This window comes from Ammodytes marinus, assembly GCF_949987685.1.
Source record: "Ammodytes marinus genome assembly, chromosome: 12".
Lineage (NCBI taxonomy): Eukaryota > Metazoa > Chordata > Actinopteri > Uranoscopiformes > Ammodytidae > Ammodytes > Ammodytes marinus.
Window position 1 is genome coordinate 18536353 of NC_137216.1, and position 25127 is coordinate 18561479.

At 40.6% G+C, this 25127-nt stretch overlaps 1 protein-coding gene across 3 annotated transcripts in view; it reads right to left on the reverse strand.

The window, feature by feature from the left end:
• Positions 1-25127, reverse strand: part of LOC307259002 (dedicator of cytokinesis protein 9) — a 76099-nt gene that overhangs the window by 30567 nt on the left and 20405 nt on the right. For 2 of the 3 annotated variants that reach the window (XM_080038708.1, XM_080038707.1), the window contains exons 2-7: positions 13850-13966; positions 7682-7771; positions 5235-5317; positions 4005-4074; positions 2073-2168; positions 1372-1506 (exon numbers count right to left, since the gene is read on the reverse strand). In XM_080038708.1, coding sequence (XP_079894834.1) covers positions 1372-1506; positions 2073-2168; positions 4005-4074; positions 5235-5317; positions 7682-7771; positions 13850-13966 — 591 coding nt within the window. Of the gene's footprint in view, positions 1-1371; positions 1507-2072; positions 2169-4004; positions 4075-5234; positions 5318-7681; positions 7772-13849; positions 13967-16956; positions 17224-25127 lie in introns of those variants that run through there. The other variant, XM_080038709.1, reaches the window with a different exon arrangement.

Sequence of the window (25127 nt, forward strand, 5' to 3'; positions counted from 1 at the left end):
CATGTTAACCTCCAGTTCCCCCCTAATTAATACATGGTTAACAGCTTTGTGGGTGCGTGCACATGTTGGCATCTCAACAAAGCAGCAGGAGCAGTCGGACTGAGGCTCAAAGTATGATGTCACTGCACGCACAACGCCATTACAGCTGCACAGTTGAACATCTGCGCTTCCACTCCCGGAGCAGTTTGCGCCGGCTTAGTTTTTAGGCACGTGATCTTTGTAACCTCGAGAGAGCAGAAACCTCATGGACTATATACGCACGTAGGGGTGTTGCAATTGTCCTGAATGACTCTGGTGCGACTCGGAAAAAGTTAAATCACCAACAGAATGGTTTGTATCATAATTAACGAATGGTCGGTATCATAATTAGCGTATAAGCAACTGCATCACAACACTTAGATTATTATTGATGATAGGATATGTATCAAATTCTTTTAAATTTTACTTATCATTATTTTACTTAAAATATACCTAGTATATTCCCCTTACAATTGGTTTATGATAGAAATACATATTAGAACACCAACTTTCTGTATTTTGGGAAAAATGTTTATTATGGCCAGAAAGGTCTGATCCATGAGTTGAATTCTTACTTGACTTATCCCATCATTGAGGTATGCAACAGAGTGAATGTCTGTGGTTTAACTGTGGAGGTTCGGGGGGATCTCAGGGGACGGCACGGACGGCATAACCTGCACTGATAAATCCTCCAAGAATCTTAAAGCATTCAAATACCATGTGTCCCCCCCCCATCTCCTCCTTCTGATAACTCTCCCTTCTCTGCACGAAAGGAATCAGACTTTTTTTGGACAAAAAACGTCCTTTTCGTTTTACCAAAACGTACTGATGACTGCCATCTGGGTGATGATAGACAGATGATAATGCACCCATTGAGTCTTCTTGAGCCGACATTCATATGTTTGCACGAGACATTGATTGAGAGTGCATGGGAAGTGAGACCTCAGCATTCACCTTGTTTCACCAGCTGAAAAGTCAGCAGTAAATGCATGACCTCAGGGAGGAGAGAGAGCTCAGCTTTCAGGGGGAATGCATAGGAGAGGGTCTCACACAGATACTTTTTCAGCATCAGTGCGACATCGTTAAAGAAATGTGTGTGTTGGAAAAAATACATTCATAGAGAAAATAATTAGGAAGAGGAAGTTGCTACGTCCGTATTCTAAGTTTATTCCTGGTTAATGGCGTTTTAATTTCCACAAGGGACCGGGCCGCACCCTGTGTTTCCACCACGGCGCCGACTGGGGGGGGATATCCCTTTTGGCAAAGCACGTAATGGGTCATTGAAGTCCGCCACAGTTAATAACCACTGACTTCCAGAGAGAAAAATAACTTGAATATCTTAGAGGGTTGTACCTGAACCACACCCATACAGGAGTCCAAGAAAATTGTTCCTTTTGGCTCTTTGGATATCTTCTCGTCCTTGTAGAAGTTCAAGTTATAAGAGCCGTCTCCGAGCTGGGTCAGATGGAAATACCTCCTCTTGAACGACTGCAAAACAAAGAAATAATAATGCATTCAAGATTAGGCTGCGAGCAGTTAGAAGCCTGTTTGTACAAAGGCAATAACTTAAACTTAGCACCAGGCTAAAACTTCAATACTCAATCTATGGAAGGATATAGCAGGGTTAGAGGGTATTGTGTCCTTCATAGACTGTGAAGCCCTTTGAGGCAAAGTTGTGATTACGGACTGCAGTATGTAAACAAAACATTTCTGACTTGAATTAAGGCAAATATTTGTAATGGAAAATTTTCTTTTGTCTTGAAATTGTTACAAATCAAAAATAAATAAAAACTTAAGACAAAAATCTACACTGCAGATTTATTTAGATAAAAAAAAATGATAGACAACATTCTGACAATTAATCATCTAATCAATATGTCTGAAAACTATGAAAATCATCATCAACGATCCCACAGCCAAAGCTGACACTGAAATTGATTAAATGGTCCGACCAACAGTCAAAAAGCTAAAGATATTTGGTTCACAAATGATTAGCCGATGAATTGACTTATGTTATGGGGTCTTTCTTAACGTGATCATGTCGGCTGTCTCACCCTCATGGTGACGCTGATGGCGCTGTTCATGTTGCCCTTATACAGCCAGCCATGTTTGGAAATCCCGCCTTTCTGAGATCCCAGGGAGGCCGTATCCTGCAGGAGGAAAAGATACAAGATCAACCACTGTGATATGCACTGAAAAAAAAATCAGCAATCCATTTCTTCTATTCATGATTCTTAAAATCTTGTTTTCCATATACTGTAACATAATTATGCAATATTCACAAATGTCATTTTTTTCATGTTGAAATGTGGCAAACTGACATCAGTCGGCAAGACACTCTGGTGTTAATGAATGTGCGCTATCCATTTCGAATAAAAAAATCTGATCTAAATTGCCAAAATAAACAAATGTGCAGATAAAATACATCTATATATTTAAAAGCAGAAGAAGACTCTTCACGACTTGGATATTTTTTTGCAGTGGATCCTCATGTCATGATCATATCACCACTGCTTTCAAAACACAGCCCATCGTGTACTCGCTGTGCTACAATTTTGTTGTTATTAACATTCAATAAAAAAACCTTTGAAAGAAAACACAGCCCATCCATAGCCTTGCCTCGCTGTGCAGGAAAAACCTTTTGATGTAGCGCTTTGAGATGACACAGAGCCCAACGCGATGGAGGTCTGTCTCAGTCCAAACAAGCAGGCAGAAGAACATTAAACAAACTGTGACTGTTAAACAAAACAAATAGCTCGCTCTTTGCAGCAGATCCATGACACACGGCCCCCATCATCTCACACTCACATAGGTTGCAAGGCTGCCTTGATCCACCAGCTATTATGATTTGTAAAAATAAACCAATTAGGGGAGTAATGAAGGACCTATAGGGATAAATTCGACAGCACTGTCCTGGTTTGGATCAGCCACAGGAAGATGTGTCATTTACAGTTCCCGACATTGAAAGACTACAGTAATGAATTGTATTGATAGTTTCATACAGTGAGAGAGGAGCGAATGGCCTTTCAAGATGTCTTTATCCTGTTCCAGCACTATACTCTTTCTTCAGTCTTCTTCTCTCAGTCTAACAAAGCAAAAAAGGGGGTGATTTTAAAAAGCGCTGGAAGGGAATCGGAATATTTTTCACTTTTCCTTGTGGAGTGATGTTTAAAGCACATCTGGAAAGGTTCAGAGCCCCGTTCCTCCTCTTTCTCGTGTCTAGACAACATTCAACAGTCCACACACACACACAGAGAGAGAGAGAGAGAGAGAGAGAGAGAGAGAGAGAGAGAGAGAGAGAGAGAGAGAGAGAGAGAGAGAGAGAGAGAGAGAGAGAGAGAGAGAGACACCAAAAAATCGCCAGGTTCCCTCTCCAGAAAACTTTGTCAGCAAATCAGACAGTTATTGCGATATAGAACTACAGTCAGTCGGAAAGAGAAGATGGACCAAATCTTCTGACTGACAATGGTTGGGTCCAAAATACACAAGAAAGATGAGATTTTTTCTGGGGGATTTCAGAGGAAGAGTTCAAATCCTTTTCTTTCATCTGTACAAGCAGCGCAACCTCCCTGTAGAGTCGAATGAAGGTTGATTCGATGATTCTTGTCATTAGTGGTGTTGTCAAGTCCTGTCAGAGGCAAGGCTGACTGTGAGGCTGAACAGGACAGACCCTGACCCGTAAGGACCTGACAAAACTTTCCCCTCCATGACAGTTGCATTTACTTACACGCAAGACACACTTTGCAGGGTCTCTTCTCTATATTCTTAAACCAGTCAAAAAGCTCCCGAGTGTAAACTGGACATTTCAGCTGATATAGAGAGACATTTTGTTGCTTACTGGCGGCACAGTTTGACACATCACGAGAGGAGGTCAGGACCATGGTCATACATCTGGTGAACCAGCTTGACCTACTAGTGTAGCACGTCAGATAACATTTGAGCCAGAGATTACTTATATTTAATTAAAAAGAAAGACATAGACTCACCTCATCTTTGTCAACATCCTCATCCACTTCATATACATGGACAGCCAGTTTATCAGGCCGGGGCACTTTGCTGTAAAATAATAAGTTCTCATTAACAGATATTTACAGTATGTATTAAAACGATTAGAATAAATGCATAAAAAAATATCTGACCCTAGCCCCAACCCTTTTAATCCTTTTAGCGTTTTCTGGTGGTTACTTGGCAGGTTAATAATTTCTAACATGTTAAATATGAAAGCTGTTAATACTATTTTAAATGGAAAGGGACACTCTTATCAATGAACACATTTACTTTTGATTGTTTGGGTACATCAATTGCCAGTAATTAAAATGTTAGCACATTTTTTTCGGACATTTTACAGCTCTGGCATTTCAGGATACCCATTACCCACAGACGGTAGATTGGAATTGCTTATTTGCTTTCATTTCAGTTCAGTCTGCAAAATCTTTATGGCACATGTGGCCCAAAATGGTGTGAATTAAATGATTTTTCCCTATGTTTTTTACTTCAACAATAAAGTCATTTTGCATACTTGCACATGTCTCGAGTGAATGAGTCAGAAAAAAGGCAACATCATGGAAAAGGCAAATTCCAGGAGTATTGGAAAGCAAACTATTCATGGAAAACAAGTTAAGGTGCCTTTTGTCTGCTGGAAAAATAAAACATGCTCCAACTCCAAATCACAAATAGTGTGAGGTTTTCTAACAGGCCATCCACGTCACAGTGTATTGTTCTAACTTCCCCAGATTCTGTGAAGTGACAGAACATTTGCCAGCAGTGATCGTGTGAAGGTCATTGTCATCTCGTATTCCAAACATACTGGCAATAAAACAGATATTCTTTGGGGAAGAGGCTGGAGCTTATGACACAATCTCCGGACAATGAGGGTGGTTTCCACACTTGCTGCATTCAGCAATCATCCAGTCCATTATAAAAAAGGAAACTAGCTTTTGCAACATGGAAATAGGAATTACTTGTAGTATGTGCTTTCATGTCACCACAACAATTTATCAAAAGCAGGAAGAAAGGTTTGTCTAGGTGACCTGGGAACACCAAGAACTATGTGTGATTGTGTGTGCAGTGCACTATATTCTACTTGAAAATCTCTGGCATCCATTTATTATACACAGTAGCTGTTCTTACTTGCCCATCATAAGAATGCTTTGGCACACTACCACTTTATCGCTGTAGTGTACAGTTAGTGCAGAGGTGTTTAACTATAGACTTACTTTGGGAGGTGTCGAAAATCTCCAGAATAGTCCTCATACTTGTAGTTGACGACATGCCAGTCAGACTTGTAGGTCTGAATGCACTGAGAAGACAAAGGGAACAAATTACAGATCACCAAACCTTCTGTACAGTGAGTCAACACAATACAATTCACAGAGCAGTTGTACTTCAGGGCTGTTTAGAATCAATATATATATTCTTGAAACGTGTTAAAAGATGTTCAGAACAGCCAAACTCCAAGGCAGTGGAAAACATGGGCATACATAAATGCAGACAATCTTTCCACTAATTTTCTCACAAATATACAATTGCTGCATGAGCCAAGCGTAACTGTCTAATGGTTGGTTTGGGAAAGTTACAGAAAATTGTTGGCAGCAATCTTAATTCAAATGTTGGAAAGTTGTGTGTGGGGGGGGGTGGGTTTGTTCGAACATTTGACTGCCACTTTGGTTGAAGCAGACTGACATCTTAAAAATATTCAGCTTTGCACTCCTATAACAGTGGACAATTCAGAAAAGAATGATCAAAATGAATCAACTTCCATGCTTCTTTTCCCTCGCCTCCCGCGCCTACATTACCCACAATGCAACTCGGCAGTCGTCAGCCTGGTCCGAGATTCAGGTGTGTGTGACCTGAGTGGAAATAACCCCGCGTTCCAAATGGCATACTCTTTCTTTTTACAATTGTAATGTGTAACTTTAGTGGAGTTGCTTTTCAGTGTTTGGTTCTCTCAGTCCACAAAAGGGCATAGAGTCTAATCTAACTTTTCCACTCGATAAAAAGTAGTTTTCAATTGATTGGATGAAAATGGCCAACAACATTTTTTTTTATCAATCACAAGAAAGCACAATCAGAAAACAAAAGTTGTTTTGTAGCAACAATTTAAGCTTCTATGATGTGGAATCCTTCAGAAAAAAGGAGTGTACGGTGAGTGTTCACACTCTGACTAACCACCACCCAGCAGTACAAACAGGGAGGGAGTGTATCTCTATCTCCTTTTGCTTGGAAGGGAGACATCTGTTCATTGTTAGGGGCAGCAGCGATAGGAGCCGCTCACTGCTATCTATTCTGCAGAAATCTGTGGCGTTTACAAGAACTTCTCCGTCACGGGGAACGAAAATGCAACCTGATCAGGAGAGCTGTCGGAAACAGAGAGAGGCCCCTGCTGGGTCCATCCACACAGCTGTTCTGGTGATGTCATACAACACTTGACCGGGACGTTTTAGTATCTTTATGACTTCAGACCAGGCTCCCTGAACACTGACCCTTGACCCAGACGCTGAGCTGTAGGCAGACAGTTGGTCTCTAGCTCGAAAAGACATTAAGAGCAGTGTGCACATGGGCCTGATGGTTAACTACTGTGATGGTAGGAGGAAAATATATTTCAGCTCTTGTAGCCATCATTTATAACTTTTTCAGTATTAAACTCCCCACAGCTACTTACTTACAAAACAAACAATCTTCCATGTGTGTTTTTAAATGTACACCAAAGCTGAACCAAATTGATAGCGGATATGTTCAAGACTCAGCACAGACAGACAGCACTCAAAACCGTCGTGACAGAAAATAACCAGACGTCGAATAAACTTGTTGTTGAATAGAATTTAATTGCACTTTTATCATTGCTACATCCTCTGGCATTAAATAGATATTACAGAGGAAATACAGTGCAAATAGTTCAGCTGCCTCCAGCAATTATCTGTAATGAGCCCAGATACCATTTGCGCAACAGCGTCTACTCTACTTTAAGTTTGATGAACGCTTCAGTTAGCCGGATAAATGATGTGCTGTGTACATTGCTGCTAATATTAGTTCACCAATTGGGTAATGACTTACATTAGTGTCACTATTCTGCAGTGATATGTCTTCGTGATTTACGTAGAGTTGATGCACTTACCTGACCTCTTCTAGCAGACTTTGCCCCTTCTGACACCAGGGGTTCTCATGTTCCGCAGTTAAAATAACGGTTTACGGTAGCCGACCTGCACCAAAGTTTCCCTCATTATCCTAAAGATTGCACTGACTTGGCTTTACACTCATTTCGAGGGGGGTATGCATATCCCAGCTTTATGCTTTTAATAGCTGGTAAACGTTTAAAATTCTGTGTGCATCGATAAACTTGACTTCACAAGTCAATGCCAATGTTAAATGCTTACAAACTTAAATATTACACTTCATCAGAACTCTGTGGTTGAGGTTTGATGAGATTTGATTGAAATTGGTTTGGCAGTAGATTGGAGCCATTCAAATTTGTGAAATCCCTTTTCACCATCTGAGCCCTCCCAAATTCAAACCCGGACAAAACAACAAATAAAATCTTAGATGTAAAATAACCAAAACTGTTACTGCTTTGGCAGATTATTGAGAGATGTATGACCCTGTTGGTCATACATACTAAGAAACTGATTAAGAAAATATGTTTTGCAGGGCCTTTGAATACGCTTACCTCTTGGACAAACAGACTCTGGGCCTCCCTCTCTGCATTTCCAGGCACTGAAGGGTAGAGTGTTCTCCCTTGCCGCCTCAAAGTTGAAATCTGCAAAACAACACAGCAGTTTAATCAACAAGAGAAATAGAACGGGGGGGGGGGGGGGGGGGCATTATAATAATCGTGACCGCAGCGTAAAAGTGAAAATGAAACAAAATGAGGAAATACACCTTTAAACAGTATTAGTTTGTAGTCTCAGCTGGACACTGTTATTCTAATATTATTCTATGTCTGAGAAAGGACTGATGTATTTCTGAGGGTTCAAAGGGGCAGTATGTGAGGGAGGCAGGATGCTTGTGTATTCAACTCCAGCAACCACAGACACACCCTGAGTCTGGCTCTCTGCCACTGTTGTGCAGGCGCACTGCGAGTAATCAGCACCTCTAATGCCTCGTTTAAGCCTTTCACGACTGACCAACAGGTTATCTTTACACTAAAGCAAAAAAGTTGTTTCCCAGCCGAACAAAGGTCAAGGCCTTAAATCATACCCATGCAAGACCAAGACTAAGGCTGTACTTAAGATAGCTGAGCTTTGACATATAAATGCTAATGTCAGCATGCTAATATGCTCTAAATAACAATGCTCACAAGGTAATGTTTAGCTGGCATAATATTTACCATGCCTACACCATCCATTCAGCAAAGAACACATTTGCCACTCAGCAATAAACACAAAGTACAGCTGAGGCAGTATTTTTTTAGTTTTTTTTTAGGTGTGCAGCTATTTGCTCAAAAACCAAAGTATCGGACAGTTTAAGTTTTGGACTTGATAGTGCGAGAGGAAGAGTGAGGGTATAATGTAAAAGTTATTACAGGCAGTTGATCCTGAGAGACACATGAATGCCTGGAATGAGTTTCATGGCAATACATCTCGTAATTGTTGAGATGGTTCAGTCCGGGCCAAAGTGATGGAGGGATCGACCAAGACTGCCATCCCTAACAACAGCATATAAAATGAATACCCTTATGACTTGTATTTCATAGAAAATTGATATTGAATAGCTTTCCTTGATGAGGTGCCATTATGACAAACATCCACTTTAAGGAATTACTATATGAAACTGATTCAAACACTTTTCCTTCATACAACTTTTCCAAAGGGACTGGCTCCATTTTGTGAAGGAGATTGTGTGATGGAATCTCACTCCCATAAAAGTATATTTTATTAATGGTTAAGGTAAGCAAACAATAAAGATAAGATAGCAGTATTCTATATATTTCATAAATACCCAAAAGGTCAGTTTTAGCTGAGGAAGGCTTTCAAGCAGCAGTGTGAAAGCCTGTGCTCTATTTAAACTTAACCTCAGTAAAATATAGCGACATCATCATCATCATCAGTTCTTGTCAGGAGGATTAATTCCGAGCATTTAAAAAATAAAGTGCACTTGAGCACAGATAATCCCTGCAAGCAACAGGGAAATATGTGAATACTGGCTTTGTGCTAGTCGAATGCTCGCCAGCTGTTTTCTTTATGATGTAAAAGCATGTTTTATGGGAATGAAAAGTTCTTTGAGCAGAAAATATGTGCCATGTCATTAGTTTACGGTCCAATTCACGGCAGAAAACCGAAACATATAAAAACTATTCTGACAACTTTGTGTGTGTATCTATTGAAGAAGAAAAAAACATAAATCAACTTTTGACGTGTGGGAATAAGTCAAATGTATGTAATCCCAAAATATAACGGTATACAATTCAACTCAATAAGCCATTTAATTCATTTTTTAAAATAAAATGCAGATAAATGTTTCCCCTTTTATTAGAGGACATTGCACAATACATTGTTGGGAAATATTGGTAATATTTTGTCATATTAAGATACCATGGATGCGATTCCTCTGTTACAATAGTTATATACCCGCAATATTTTAAAGTATCAAACGATGTTCTTGTTTCAGCTTCTCAAAAGGTGAGAATTAGCTGCTTTACTCAGAAACCTATTCACATTTTTGGGTTTGTGGGTTTTTGACTGTCACCTTTGGCTTTCGACATTTCATAAAACAAATAGGTCATCGATTAAACAAAAAAAGAATTGTTACGTTAACCAAAGTAATCACTAGTTGCATTTATTATTAACATTTGACATAAAACTAAGGCTAAAAAGCCAAACTCCCATATTACTCTTTTTCCTCACGGTTCCTCAAAACAACTTTTTATATGATGGAGCGCTGGTCGTGTTAACTATGACAAATTCCACGCTGAGCTCATATTTGTGAACCTGAAGTCTCCCCTTCCTCTCTGCTAGCCAGGTTTCCTGCTGGGGAGATGACAATCTTGGCAATTCCAAGCAGCAGGACTAAACAGACATAGAGGTAAGAGGGAGCCAGGAAGTGGGCAACAGGAAGCATTTAATTGGGCTACAAGTCACCAGAGAGAACCATTGGATTCCATAATCCCTAGATTATCCTATACATATAGCTGCACTCAGCAGGAATACATCAACACTTTATTTGGAAAAGCGTCTTCTCCTTCCTCCGCCTAACTTGAAGCAAGTGTGTTTATTCTATAACCAGCTCAGCAATGGCCTAATGTTTCCTAAATTCAAATTGATAATAGCAGACTGATGAACACAGATGAGTGTACTGGAAAATATAAAATTATTATACTTATACTCACAATCCTACGTCCCAAGTGCATATTCTGGTGAAAAGGTAGTGAAGTTGGCAATATCGAGAACCAAACTAACTAAGATCATCAGCCTCATCCATTAAAGACATACAACATGTGGTGTTATCAAAACCTTTTAGAAAGTACAAGTGGTTTGTTGTAAAGGTAAAAGTGCAATGTCCTGATCTGTGGGCATTAGGGCGAGGACGGACTTAGACATACACAATGCCTCATATTGCAGATATGTGATCCTCAACAAATGTCTCCAGAAACCTTGCCCAGACTGATCTGCAGAGAACTGCCTTGTGCCAACAGCTTCCAGACCAAATACAGATGGAGATGATATAAACATTGGCTCACCAAAGACCAGTACCAACACATGACTGTTGTTTTGCCTGTAAGGATAGGGGAAGGTAGGGACCTGATAGTGGACGCTTTTACTAATATAAGGAACAGCCCAAAAAAGGATTCATACAAAAGCAGACAGAGGAGCTTTTTCGCATTGCACTGCTTTGGCATTGATTAATCACTAACTAGCACTGCACTACTTAGCACTGTCTCCATGCATATTATTGAGGTTTCTGTTTGAATATACTGGCTGTGCCTCCTTTCACTAAAAGCCCCTCACACACTGAAAAGGGCCTTGACACAGAATATGATTGAAACCTTGCCTGAACAAGAGTCTTGGTTGGTGGAGGAACAGATGTTAGGTTCAATCATCGTTTAGTTTTTTTCCTCAGTCAGAATCACCTGTCAGACCATGACAACATAGGGGTTTGTGTGTAAAGCTGGTATGTTATGCACAGGCTCAAGGAGCACGATACAAGAGAAGTCAAGGCGGGCCGCTGTCACTGAGCACCCAGCTGCTTGGCCTTTGAAAACTTTAACAACCCCTGGCCGAGTTGGAAACATTTGTCCCTTTTATTCTATTCAATACAGAAAGATCTTCATCAGTGGAAGTTTTTAAAGTAAAGACTCTTCTCTCTTAATCGGTGTATGTCTCCATAACACGCTAAACACTTTAAATTATTATTTCTTTTTTTAAACAACTCACAACTCACAAATTCACATTATTATACAAACTGTTGCTGTTTTGTATCTGACTACAATGTGGTAGTGGTAGCTCTTTCAAAGGCCTTTTACAATCATATTCCAAGCAGAAGTTAGCGATGACGTCAGGTTCATGGCTGACAGTTAACCCCTCAGCCTGTACAACTGTAACGATGCAGTGCAATTGTTCTGTCAGGAAAGCCCTTTCTTAGGGTGTATTCACACATGGAAAGTCCGTTAGTTCACTTGCTTTGGTCCAGACCAAATAGAATTTGGATTTTTTTGTTTGGTGTGGTCCACTTTCATATTGCCCCTTTTGCAAGTGAACCAGCATTACGAAGCAAAACCACACGTGATCTAAGGTCATTCATTCATTGGACAGACATTCTGGGGTGGAGAGAAGCAGGAAGAACGAAGTAAAAACTGCGAATTTATCATTGATATAATATGGAGTTAAAAATAATAAAAATGCCTACATCTAGCCTATAAATAAAGAAGAAAAAAATCTAATTATTGTTGTTTCATATGTTTATAATATGTAGCCCTATGACAATGCCACGTTATGTGGCTTCTAGCCTACGATGTGAAACATCATTTTTACTGTATTTTTGCTGCTGGATGCGCGACTCGCGTGAAGAATAGGCTCAAACTGAAACACAGCTGATTAAGCTGTGTATCAGCTGGGTGTCAGTTCGGCGCAGTTCAGCACCAAACTGACACGGGGACAGTATTGACGGTCCCGTTGGGAAGAACAATAAAAACACACACTTCATGCAAAGCGCAGCGTGAACCTGTTGGCACTGTAGGCTACGGGAGACGCTCCTCTCCATCTGATCGCTGATCCGCACGCATCATTATCAAATGTAATATTTTCGCTCGGGGCTCCCGGTCAAACCACAACTAATCTTCCTAACAATGGCGACAACAACACTTTCCCATAATGTGAAGCTGATGGCGATTTATTAAAAAAGAAAAGAAAGAAAAGGCGCAGTGCTTCCTGCAATTGGGTCGGATCGAGTCCGGCCAAATTCACACCACAAACGAACTGCAGCAGAGTGCGTTTTGAAGCGCATCGAGACTACCTCTTCAGCTGGGTCTCGGAGCGTTTGTTTGGTCCGCCCCCGAGTGCGATTGCTGTATTCACACCTGTCTGAAAGATGCGCACCGAAGGTGCAAGTGCACCTGAGTTCGTTTCAACCGAACTAAACACAGCATGTGTGAATACACCCTTAGATTCCTTTTGACCTTTCGACAAACACCGAGGCCTTTGCGCTATCACGTTTTTCTGACTTTCCTAAAAGAAAACCCCTTTTATCTGAAAAATTGCAACAATTTGTGAACGTTATCTGGGATTTTTACACCCACTACAGCTGTGGTGGAAGACTTCTTTGGAAATCTCTGACTGCCCTCTGTGTCTCACATGGAAAATCAATAACAGTACCTTTACCTGTATGACTTCCACATGGAGAATTGCCCCAGAAGAAGCATTTTAAAATGAATCAATAACTATTTAACACTCAGGTGAAAAAGAAAAAAAGCTTTTTTATACATTTCTTACAGTGTATAAAATAATATTAATAATTCCTGGACTCTCTTGGCCTTCAATGTAGGCATCCAGACAACAGATGTTAACGTCATCACTGTTATAGTGGAACAAAGACTCACTGAAAGAACAGCTATACAAATATAACACTTTAAAATGTCCACAGGGCCGTGAGACAGAGTGGCATGGGCAGTGCAGCTTTGTGGATATGCTGCACATCTCTTTGCTGCTGTTGGTGTTGAAACTACGAGCACTGAGCCAGATTTCCACTTGAGATTTTCCGGTCCTCATCGTGGAAAGTGTGAGAGAGCGTATGTCCGGTACAATGTGGCTGGAGATAACACTTGCTCTGTCACAACATTTCAGACCAAAGGAGCCAATTAAACAGATGGCCCTGACCCTCTCTTACTACAGCATGGACAGATGTAAACAAACAAAGCTAAACTAAAGGCCTGTGCAAACGACCACACCCAGTACTCACAACACTGGCACCACCAGGGCCAAAGTTAAAAGGCTACAAAGGCCGAAAAACAAATATAACAAAAGAAAAACCTCAAGCGGGTGGGGTAAATAATGCTGTAGGACAGATAATAGTGAACAGTTCGAACCTCTGTAGCACAATCACAAAATACAAATCTATAATCTCACATTAACACACACTGAATAGCGGATACTGTATATCTCACCCAAAGTGTTTCACGTTACACTGCAGTAAATTACATTAGCTACCTCAATGGAAATCAAAGCCATAACCCTAGCAGTGTTATTGCCACTCCCTAAAGCTACATACCACCATTGAATTCCGTATTGAAACAAACCATTACAATCCCAGATACAGTACATAGAGCCAGATTAATTGACAGTAGAGCTTTGGCGCCAGTTTTTCAAGAGTGGATGCGGTGCATTCTGCCAGGCGTGAAACTCACCTCAAAGTCCTCCAGAGGGAACTGCAGCATGTCCCTGAGGACATCACTGAGGATTTGGGTCTTCTTCTGCACCAGCACATTTTCATAATCCAGCGGCTCGATCACCTTCGGTTTCACCTGCAAAGCACAGACAAAGCACTGTAAATATACTTGACACGTGTACGTTTGCATTAATTTTTTTTCACATTTTAAGGCATTATTATAACTACAGTAGATCCAGAGAGATGAAATGAAGAGGGATACAATTTGGGGGTTTGACGTCAAACAAAGGCCTCTGTGGTCCATGGTTGGCCATGCTTTAATAACTGACTCTGTACACTGTCAAGCACTACACACTTTATTAACAGCATTTCAGCAGCAGAGCCTAATCTGGTAAAGTTCACCGAATGAGAGTGAGATTTGAGTTGATGTATACGGAACACAATTATTTCAAGGGAGATAATAATAACCTGCAAGTGAGGTGTGAGCTGTTGTCACGAAGATATACAGTAAATTAATTCTTAATTAAACTAATCATGAGTATGCTTTCAGTTGGAGTATTATCAGAGACTAGTTTGTGCATGGAGAATGACTTCAGTTAAAGTGATGGATGTGCAATGCTGTTTTTGGTCAACCTGTCAGATGTTTAGGCACACTATCTAAATGCACAAAGTCTTTAATCCAAACCTACAGAGTTTCCAAGCCAAAACCAACTAATGGTGGATTTAACTGTACAAAGGACAGAGATGGTGTGCATCGACAGGCTTCTACATTGAGTTTGATTGATCTAGCTGTGCTGTCACATTTGGCTTCACCAACACATGCTTTCAGTTAGATGCACTGTGATAGGTCTATCAGGGCTCCATCATCTGCCTTTAGAAAAGGCATCCGCCCCAGCATTAAGATGATTCAGATGAGATATTCTGTCTGAGAGACCAAACACATGTAAATCAAAGAGATACTACATACAACACAATGATCCCCCACAGCATAAAACAAACAAACCTAGTTTTATCAAGCTTGTGAGAGTACCTGAGCAGAAATCAGTTTGTGCTTCAAACGATACGTTGTGTGTGGCTGCCAACTCTCCAGAGCAGATGTTATGTCATCAAAATGTGATCTATGGTACATCCATTCATAGTGTCTCTATAATGTAAAAGTATTGACCAACAAAAGTCAAGTGGACAAAGCTAGATGTTAGAGATACCAGCAGCAAAGACACAGTAGCCTTTAGCCGGAGAGTAAGCTGTCAACACTTTGAGCTGATGGGACGTCGAGGATAAATCTGGCAGCCGGGGAGACAGCAAAGTGCAAAATGAACAGAGACACATCGGCAGAACTTCAGCGCTGAGTGACAGCACTGCTCTCATGTTCCACATCTGGGAATGATAAGCATGATCTCAGAGGGAGGGTCATGGATATTGACCTGTTTGAAAACACATGTTGCTAGCAACATTGTTAATAACAGAGCACGGCTCACACCAAGGGCAGAGGGGGGACAGTACATTGAATCAGTTTCAAGGACAAGGAAGGGAGAGCAGAGACGAGACGGTGCCAGCTATATCAGGTTGTGACATTATCAGTCAAACCGTTTTATGCGGGCAGCACTGGTAAGACAGGAAGGAATTAAAGATGTCTGAGAGATAAGACGTGTGTGTGTGTGTGTGTGTGTGTGTGTGTGTGTGTGTGTGTGTGTGTGTGTGTGTGTGTGTGTGTGTGTGTACGTGTCGCTTTTACCGACCTCAAACGCCTCAAAATCTCTTCATCTCTACACACATACCAGAAAGCCTGTCCCAGACAGCTAAACCTCAAGAATACCAGACACAAGCAGCTTTGTTGCCCTTATGTACCATTGTCAAAGGGGGAAATAGAAGATGAACCAGGGTAATTAACAAGTTCTGGTCAGAATGCTTGGGATGTTCAACACAAAAACAAACTGAGCATTTTGCCACTTCACCCCAAAAAGCTTTTTATCATCCCAAACATCCAGTGAAGCTGAAGCCACTGCACTCAAAACACCTGCAATGACAAAGGGATCTTGGTATTTTAAGGAGCTGCTAAAAGATTTGACCCCATCGTAGGGAAGGTGCCCTTTTCTCACCAGTGATGGATTCCTAAACCCCACTCTGTTGTTGCTGACTATTGTTTCTCCTCCAAACCCCTCTGGGCTCTTCCACAATGCTTTGTCAGTGACCGAAGGTGGTCAACCACACAGTACACTCAGCAGAAGAGTAACTCAATGAGCAAACATAAGTAAGAGCTCTGTCATTACCTCAACCCACAGTGCTGACCATAGTCAATGGTCTTAAGTCCCAATTTGAAATCGTGTTATAGTCGTAATAGTCCTTGGAAATGGCTTCTTAGAAGACTTTATGTCTGGTATACTGAACATATTATACTTCTTCTATCCATGTCCTGTATTTCTTTCTACCATTTAAATACAGTACAAACATAAAACCAAGCTGCGTGTTCAGTAGACAAACAGACAATCACCACTGGAACGACCATAAAACACCAACTCATGAAGCCATCTCTTCCACTCCCTGTCCACAGTGATCCAGCAGCTGTTTAGCCGCAGCACCCACTCCTCCCATCACTGCACCCTCTCACAGCAGCCAGGGAACAATGGTGCTGTGTAGTGCCTCTCTACAAACTGATACCATAGCCTTTTGCTACCGACTGTTCAGATCTGTAGAGGATCCAACTTCTGGGCCACTTTCGCTGCCATCAAGGTGTTGGCTTTTGAGCCAAATAAAATGTTTTACAAGGGCGAGTGAGCAGGGTCATCTTCTTAAGGAATGAACACTTCCTGCTGATTCCTAGCAGGTAGTTAAGTGGTGGAGTGGAACAGTTCAACATTCCTCTATGCTGTTGTATGCTGCCAACGTTGCAGATTTTTGAATGTGAGTTAGCAACGTTGTTTATAACGAGATAAGATATAAAAAGTCAGCCAGCACAGATTCTTACATGTCACCTGCCTTGGGACTTTATGAGCGTGGTTAACTTTTAACAGCACTGTTCACTGTCAGATGGATTCATAGATCGGAACACCTTTGACAAGCCAACATTTTTAACATAAAATGGAAAGTCTCATACAAATCTTTAAATAAAGTCCTTGAAAGACTTACCACCACCTGTGGCACAGAGTCTACCTCAGCCTCAGCTGCAGCCACACTCTTGTACTGCTGCGGACTCTCAATGACCAACTCCTTCTTTGGAGTTTTATTAGCCCTTCCTTGCATTGTCAACAGCTGCTGTGGTAAGATATCTCCGAGCTAGATCCCAAAGAAAAGCGGAGCATCCAGCCAGCATATCCGCTTGGAGAGAAATTCCCGGTGCTGGAACAAAAAGTTTTGTGAAGTATCTATTTCTCCTCACACAGACTCGTGCTTACACCCTCCCCTCTCAGACTGCTCTGTCTGTCTGAAAGCAGTGAACTCACACCCAAGCTGAGGATATGGCCCCTCCTACACTCAGCTGTGCTGCCTGGGGGAGTTAAACACCCACACACCCATACACACACACACACACACACACACACACACACACACACACACACACACACACACACACACACACACACACACACACACACACACACACACACACACACACACACACACACACACACACACACACACACACACACACACACACACACACACACACACACACACACACACACACACACACACACACACACACACACACACACAAGCAATCTGACTCCACAGTATCCACCTGCAGTGACACAGGGTTGACAAAAGGCAAACTAAAGATACACATTCCTTAAGAATTACAGTCTGGTCAGGTCAGAGACTGAGACTGACCACGTCTTGTGTGTGACAGCTGAAATAAGGAGGGACAAACTAAGTGAGAATGAGACAACAATGGGGCTCTTCAATTGCATGCGTGTGGCAGTATTCAAAAGGAACCCACTGAAGCATTTGGAAAATACAGTATCAGAGCATATGGGCACCCAACTTTGCCTTAGAGCAGCAGGCACTTCAGAAAATAGCTTGGTTAATCTTAAACCCTCATTAAATGTTAAAGACCGAGACTGAAGGGCAGATCATTTCAACTCTCTCTGACTCCGTATAGAGCTTTATATGAAATGAGTCATCCCAAACCGTGACAGACAAAGCATGAGTCATTGAAGTTTGTAATCGCGTCCCCTTTAAAGCATGATGACTGCGGCTGAGATAGTAACTGTTAGTAATCACAACGTTGATATCAAGATGAGCTTCTGTGTGTGTTGTTGCAACTGCTTGAGGGGCATTCCAGCAGGACGTTAGCTCCAGCCAACCCACCTAGGAACTACAGATTCCACAGTGGGCCACAGCAGGGGAGGATGTTATCTTTTCACGCCTGCGTCTGAGGCTTGAAGGCAAGAGGGGGAGAGGGGGCCAGGTCAAGCTCTCCAGCTGCTCCCCTCCCACTATGACATGCTCCCAAGGGTCCAACACACACACACACACACACACACACACACACACACACACACACACACACACACACACACACACACACACACACACACACACACACACACACACACACACACACACACACACACACACACACACACACACACACACACACACACACACACATTACAAAAATCGATATTATGGTAATTAATTTAGAATAGTTTAGTCAGATGTCTCAAAATACTGTTTATCACAATTACGCAAATGGATGTTGGTTGACTTGGAATCATAACTTTGACAAATGGTAAATCCAAAACAATAGAGATTTTAAGGACAGTTAGGGAACTAGATACTGAATACTGACTTACTGAAATGATCGGTAGGTTGAACCAATAAGTTAAAAAAATGAAACATGATAATAAAGTAATCTTCTCACTCATCTTTCATGCAGACATTTTGGAAATACACAACACATGGTAAGGTTTAGATGTCACCTTGTGCTCTGGGAAATTGTGATGCGTATACTTTAATTATTTCTTGAAAACTTTTTGAATTACAATATTTGTCAGTTGCTTCCCTTATCCCATTGATGACTATGGCAATCTAGGATGCATGTCCTTAATGCCTGAGGGTTTTCTGAAAAAATAGTACGAATTGTCAAGTCTACCAAAACCTTAATATCTAAGCCTGTGTAGCACATAGAAACATGAAATAAAATACATTTAAAAGTTAAGGTTCACAGGTTTTATTTAAACATGCTCGCTTAGCGCTTACAAACCAACAAATATTTCAAAAAATCGTCAAAATTAGATGAATTAGAAAATTATTAAATATTGTTAATAAATAGATGCAATGTGTTGTGTGATTTTCGTCAGTAGTCTATAGTAGACCTTGATTCTGCGCACCAAACGCCACTAACTGTTCTGTCGCCGACATAGCTGGCGTATTTTTTTCATTATTTTGTTTTACTTTTTTATTTTTTATTTTTTTGATTGACATGATTTTCGGCAAACCACACAACTTTTGGGTGGTCACGTGGTCTTAAAAAAATCAACAAAACCCACCTCATGTGTATTTGAACCAATGACAGTGCATTCTATGCTGGGAATGCCATGAAAATTAGATAAAGTAATAATGCTGCGCGACGCAGCATCAGGCAGGAGAGCCAATGTGGCATCGCGCAGCAGCCGTCATCAATGGGTTATCCCAGTACTGCAGAATAGTAACATATCCATGAGTCTTCAGCGAGTCTTCCATGCTCAACCTAAAACCTAACCATCCCACATATTAGATGAGAGCCAATGCCTGTGATTCAGTGAAGTTGATTGAAGAAAGGAAGGTGTACCTCCATGCTGTGGTGTAATTACGCCACATGCAGCAAACACTGCTGGCACTCATTATTGAGAGGGCCGTATAGCAACTCCAGACGCCGCCATCAGGGCATAGTTGGGCTTCCTGAAGGCTGAAGTGTGTTGTCAGAGAGACTCCAAAAGTATGATAAAGAAAAAAAAACACAGTCAGATGTCTCTCCCCTAATGACATCATAAGGGAATAAGCCACAATCTCCCCATTACCAACCTTATACTTAGCACTACCTCCACCTGAATCTAACCAGCAGTTAGATTCACAACCAATCAGAGCAGACTGGGCATTATGGAAGGATGGGCTCTAAAAAGACAGGCTCTAAAACGAACCACATACGAAAAGCTGACTATTGTGGGAAATGCCCTCTGGCACGGATCTAGATGAGTATACCTTTGATAAGGGGATTTGAGTGTTCAAGAGATGTAAACCAATCCTCTGAGTTACAAATCAGTGTCATCATGAGCAGCAGAATGACTCATGATACACTTCTTGTCTAAGAAAACAAAAGAGATTTCAGTCACTTTGATAACACACTGTACATATACAGTACATAACACAGTGCAGATGTGTGCAATCCTTTCTCTCCTCTAACCACAATCATGGGACCAGTTTTATTTTTGTAAAGCACATGCTTGTTTACTGTATAACAAGCTTTGATTTATGTTGAACAATGTTTCACTTACACACAATCCAAGAAGTCATTCTGCCTAACCAGACTCCTTTTTTTAAATAGTTCATTAAAGTTCATCTCATTACCCATTCGGCTTTACTACAGTAAACAATAATAATCCACCAGCATCGCTGGATATTTCCTTTAATGTAATTATTTGTGCAGAGAATAATGCGAAATTACCAGCACTAAATGCTTGACTTTGATCTATAGTCTCTGATCTTTGCAAGCAATTCGAGAAAAACAACTTCAGATAAACTTCTTTTTACACTGCAGACCTAGTACATACTTGAGCATGGCACAGTGCTCACATTTTTAGCTTTGTGCTTAAATCAATTCCAACCCTTTAATGATATGTAGTCATCCATGGAAACTAATACAAATGTATTTCTTTGGGGCAAGTTGGCATTTGGATCTGAGCAGGAAGGCCCAACTGAGCACTTTTAGAGGCAGAACAAACACTTGTGTTGAGCAACAAAAGTATTCCAATGGCCAGAAGCAGACCAACGGGGTGTTATTGAAAAAGATGACCACACATCACAAATACTGCAGACGTAGGCAGGGACCCAGAGGGCTAAAACCAATCAGTCATTTTTCTTTAAGATATCATTCCTTTAAAGGCCATTTGAGATTGTTTATGCCTAAATGTCATCAGACTCGTCACTGAGTAATTTTATGATTTATGGTTTATTAAATTGTCTATGCCACACCATGTTGCACAACAATACAATGAAGAAATATCTTCAGCTATAATTATACATAAATCAAATGTCAAAATACAGTATTGTTGCTTTGTCAAATTTGGGTGAACAACATATTTCAAAGATTTAATATCTTTACCCCAAACACTTTTTTTTATACGTACAGTAGATTCATCTGAAAGTAAAAACTAAGAAATGGCCAAGAAGGTAAATCGTCTCGCAATACAAATATTATTGTTAAAAAGCAAGAGTATTAAAGTCATCTATGGAGTTGTCATTCTCGGCCCGGACAAGACTACGGTTGGGCTCCTTGATTACATAACAAGGGCTTGATGCAATCACTGGGCCTTCCCAGCATAAAGCAGCCAAATCAAAACAGGGTGTAACCTGGAATGTAACAAAAACACGGCCCACCCCTCGCCGCTCCGCTGTACAGCACCAGGACCCACCATCACGCAGCCTTTTTCCAGTCCATCCCCCTATAGGGAGTTGTGAACTGTGGGCTGAGAATGAGATTTTAACATGGACGTAATAATGACACCATACTGTGCCTACACCCCCTGTTAATAACATTGCTGTAGTAGGATGTGGGATACAATGGCGGCAAAAATAACAGGATGTAATCATAAAGCAAAGACGGTCTTCTAACACAGCACATAAAGACAATTAAGAAAGCATTGAGTAAGTGTATGGTGCACACACTAATCAAATTCAAATAAATCTTTGTTAGAATACTCAAGGCAGAAGTCGAGAGACCAGATTTTAGGATAGCCTTATTGATCAGTGCAAGCCTTAAATGTTATTAACAGTATTGAATATGAATTATGCTGCCTCCAAATCCGTGGGAAAATCAAACCGCTGTTGCCAGAAAGTCTTTCAAGTACATAGGCCTGAGTGCAGTAGATAATGGTCCGGAGTATCAGTCAGCAAGTTAGCAACACACACACACACACACACACACACACACACACACACACACACACACGGACGCACACTCACGCACACACACACACACACCCGCACGCACACACAGACCCACACGCAAACACATCAATGCTGTGACGTCTGAACCCCTCCTCGGATCAGCATCAGGGCTGCTGAAATGTCTCAAAGGTAGGAAGCAATCACAAGGAAAAACAGCCCTGTAGCTTGAGCAAAGTGTGCTGTTGTTTTACTGTAAACCCATTAAGCCAAGACTTGAGGGCTAAGAGTAGGGGGGATGTTATTGGTTGTTGATGTCCTCAGGTGAACGCAGTGTGTTTGTTTTGATGGCTATCCAAATCTACCATTAGAAAGATATCAAATGTTTATGTAGAGATATGTACTGTACAGTACAGTATGAGACAAATTATGATATAAAATGTCACTTTATCCTCAATAAATAAATACTGTATACTTATAGGCTATAGAATATTAGATATATTAAAATCAATAAATAAAAGTTCTTTAATAAAAATAAAAATACATAACATAGAACAGAAGTTGAAATGAAAGAGTGAATACTTTTTTTTAAATAAATCTGAAAAATATGGAAATGCAGAGACATATTAATGTAGATAAGATTGTAAAAAATTTAAAAATAAATTGAATTTTCCAGATGAGTCCCAACATTATGTATTTATGTAAAAGTTCATTTATAGAATAACATTTAATTGAGAGATTTTTTCCAGCAAACATGAACTTATATTTGTAAGTGAAATGAAATGATAAATGTGTCTTCATCCTCCATATCATGAGAATATAGGCTCACTGGTTGAACGCACATGCTTAAATCACTTAAACAGTGTGTCACATCATAGTCAAGGAGGAAAACAGAACATTGGTCAAATGCAGTAACTTAATCTATTAAATTGATTGAGATTCTGGTTGATGACTTGCAGACCTGATTTTAGTATTTCCTCATCTCACCCCATACAGGAGATTTAAAAACATAAAATAATTGACTCATTAGACACTGAGGGTATAGCACAGGTCTAGGTGTGTAGCATTACTCCCAAAACATTGCCTGATGAAAGCTGCTTTTATCTGTGACCTGCCTGACGTCACCACTTTCTCTTTCTTTCCCTGCAAAAACATTCCTTTGATAGTACTTTGTTGGGTCTGGTATACAGCGTTATTGTTAGCCTTAAACATGCCAGAGGAATAACGGAAGCAAACGGAACCTTTTGTGAAACAATGACGATACAAGAGCATTGAAAGGTTCCTTCGAGAAGTATACGAAACGTGAAACTATTGCAATGTACTATGTACACGTTACTGTATCATCTCAAATAAGTGACATCTATTTTAGCATTAGATCGCCTCCCGTGGAGTTCCCATGAGGAAGGAAAAGGCAGAGCTGTTGTAATCAGCGAGAGAAATAACAGAGCAGTTTAAAAAAAAAAGTCAAAACAGAGTCGCTTTAATTACTTGCACTATGTACTCCAGAGTACAGAGAGCCTCCCACGGACAGCTTTGTCTGGGCTATTGAGTGTATACCTGGCCTTTAACCCCCTCATCTCTATATTTATATTTCCAGATATAATGACCTGCGATAGGAAGGAAAATGGTTTTATACTCAGGTCCTAATGGATTAAAAGGGTTATATGATGTGTGTGTGTGTGTGTGTGTGTGTGTGTGTGTGTGTGTGTGTGTGTGTGTGTGTGTGTGTGTGTGTGTGTGTGCGTGTGCGTGTGTGTGCAGTAAGATTTATTGCCTGAAGTTGCTGAAAATAGCCTTTTCAAGTTAATTTACTGAATCAACTGATAAAGGTTAAGATATATAATTATGTATTTCATTATTTAACTAAATTAACAACTTATTGATTGAATTAAGTTCTATTATTGACTGATGACCTTTTCCTGCCTTTTGGTGCTTTCAAAAAGCCCCATACAGTTTTACTCGGACATGAATGTGTTAGGCAAACCACACCCCTAGAACACTTTAAAGTATTGATTGGTAAGACTGCTAAATGCCAACGGAGGATTAATTGACCCCACAGCCGGATGATAAGACCATCCCTGAGCCAAGAGAGCTCAAAGTGCCCTTGACCTAATTCTCTGCTCTCAGCCGGGGTCCACTGTCACTCTGAATCTGAGGAACCAGCAACGGAAAGCAAACATCTCATCACACACACATACAAACACACACTCACCCACATGCACAGTAGTAAGTAAAGACAAACAAGAGGGCAAGACAAGCTGGTACGGAGCAGCAGAAGCCCTGCCAAGCCCTGACGGTTCACAGATGAAGAGCGGTGATTGATTTGCAGCATACACAGAGGGGCTCACTGTCCCTTCCCCTCAACCCCCTCACTCACATCCACACAGACACACAGAGGCTTTAACCCATGCAGCGCTTAGTGAAAGCGGCAAGATCCAGCCCTCCTACTGCCCTACATTTTATACTGTTCACACACACATGGATACTCACGCCGATGATTATGGCTGCATCTACAGTCTGTCAAATGTTAAAAGCATCACTGTATAGCAGTTGTGTGTCACATCAATATGTTTTTTTAATCTTTAGTAAAAGGTTGCAATTCATGAACCTGCACATACATATTCTAATAATATCATCATCTGCATGATGTATTATATTCATTTTCTTATATGAACATGAAATCAGGGAAGGATCGCAGCATACATAATTAGTCAAGGGTAAACTTTCAGTTATAAGCAGTGTTAGAGAAGGAATAATGTTTGTATCAGACTCATCACTCCTTACACAGTATGTAGAAAAACTGTATGTGCTTGCACTGAAGCAATTAGTCAATGCAAAACATCTGCTGGCTGGTTTCAGACATAATTGTGAGGGTGTTCTGCTTTTCTCTCTTAATTATAAATTTGCTAGCAGCTATTAATTAATCTCCTTACAGCTCTTATGATACAGCAGCATTGTGAGATGGCTGATTGAGCAGAAAAAATACTTTGAGGAGCCTTTATACCAAATGCAGTGGCATCTAAAGGAGATGGAGGAGGGGTCTCCTGTATTTTCAAGCTGAAATAATTGGCCCATTTGATGATTAGTAGATCAACAGGAAAACTGTAAACAATTTAGCTAATCTTCTGTTTTAGTAATTAACACTCACTGCTCTACTGCTTCTCAAAATATGAGGATTTATTGTTTCTTCTTCTAAAACATTTTTGGATTTA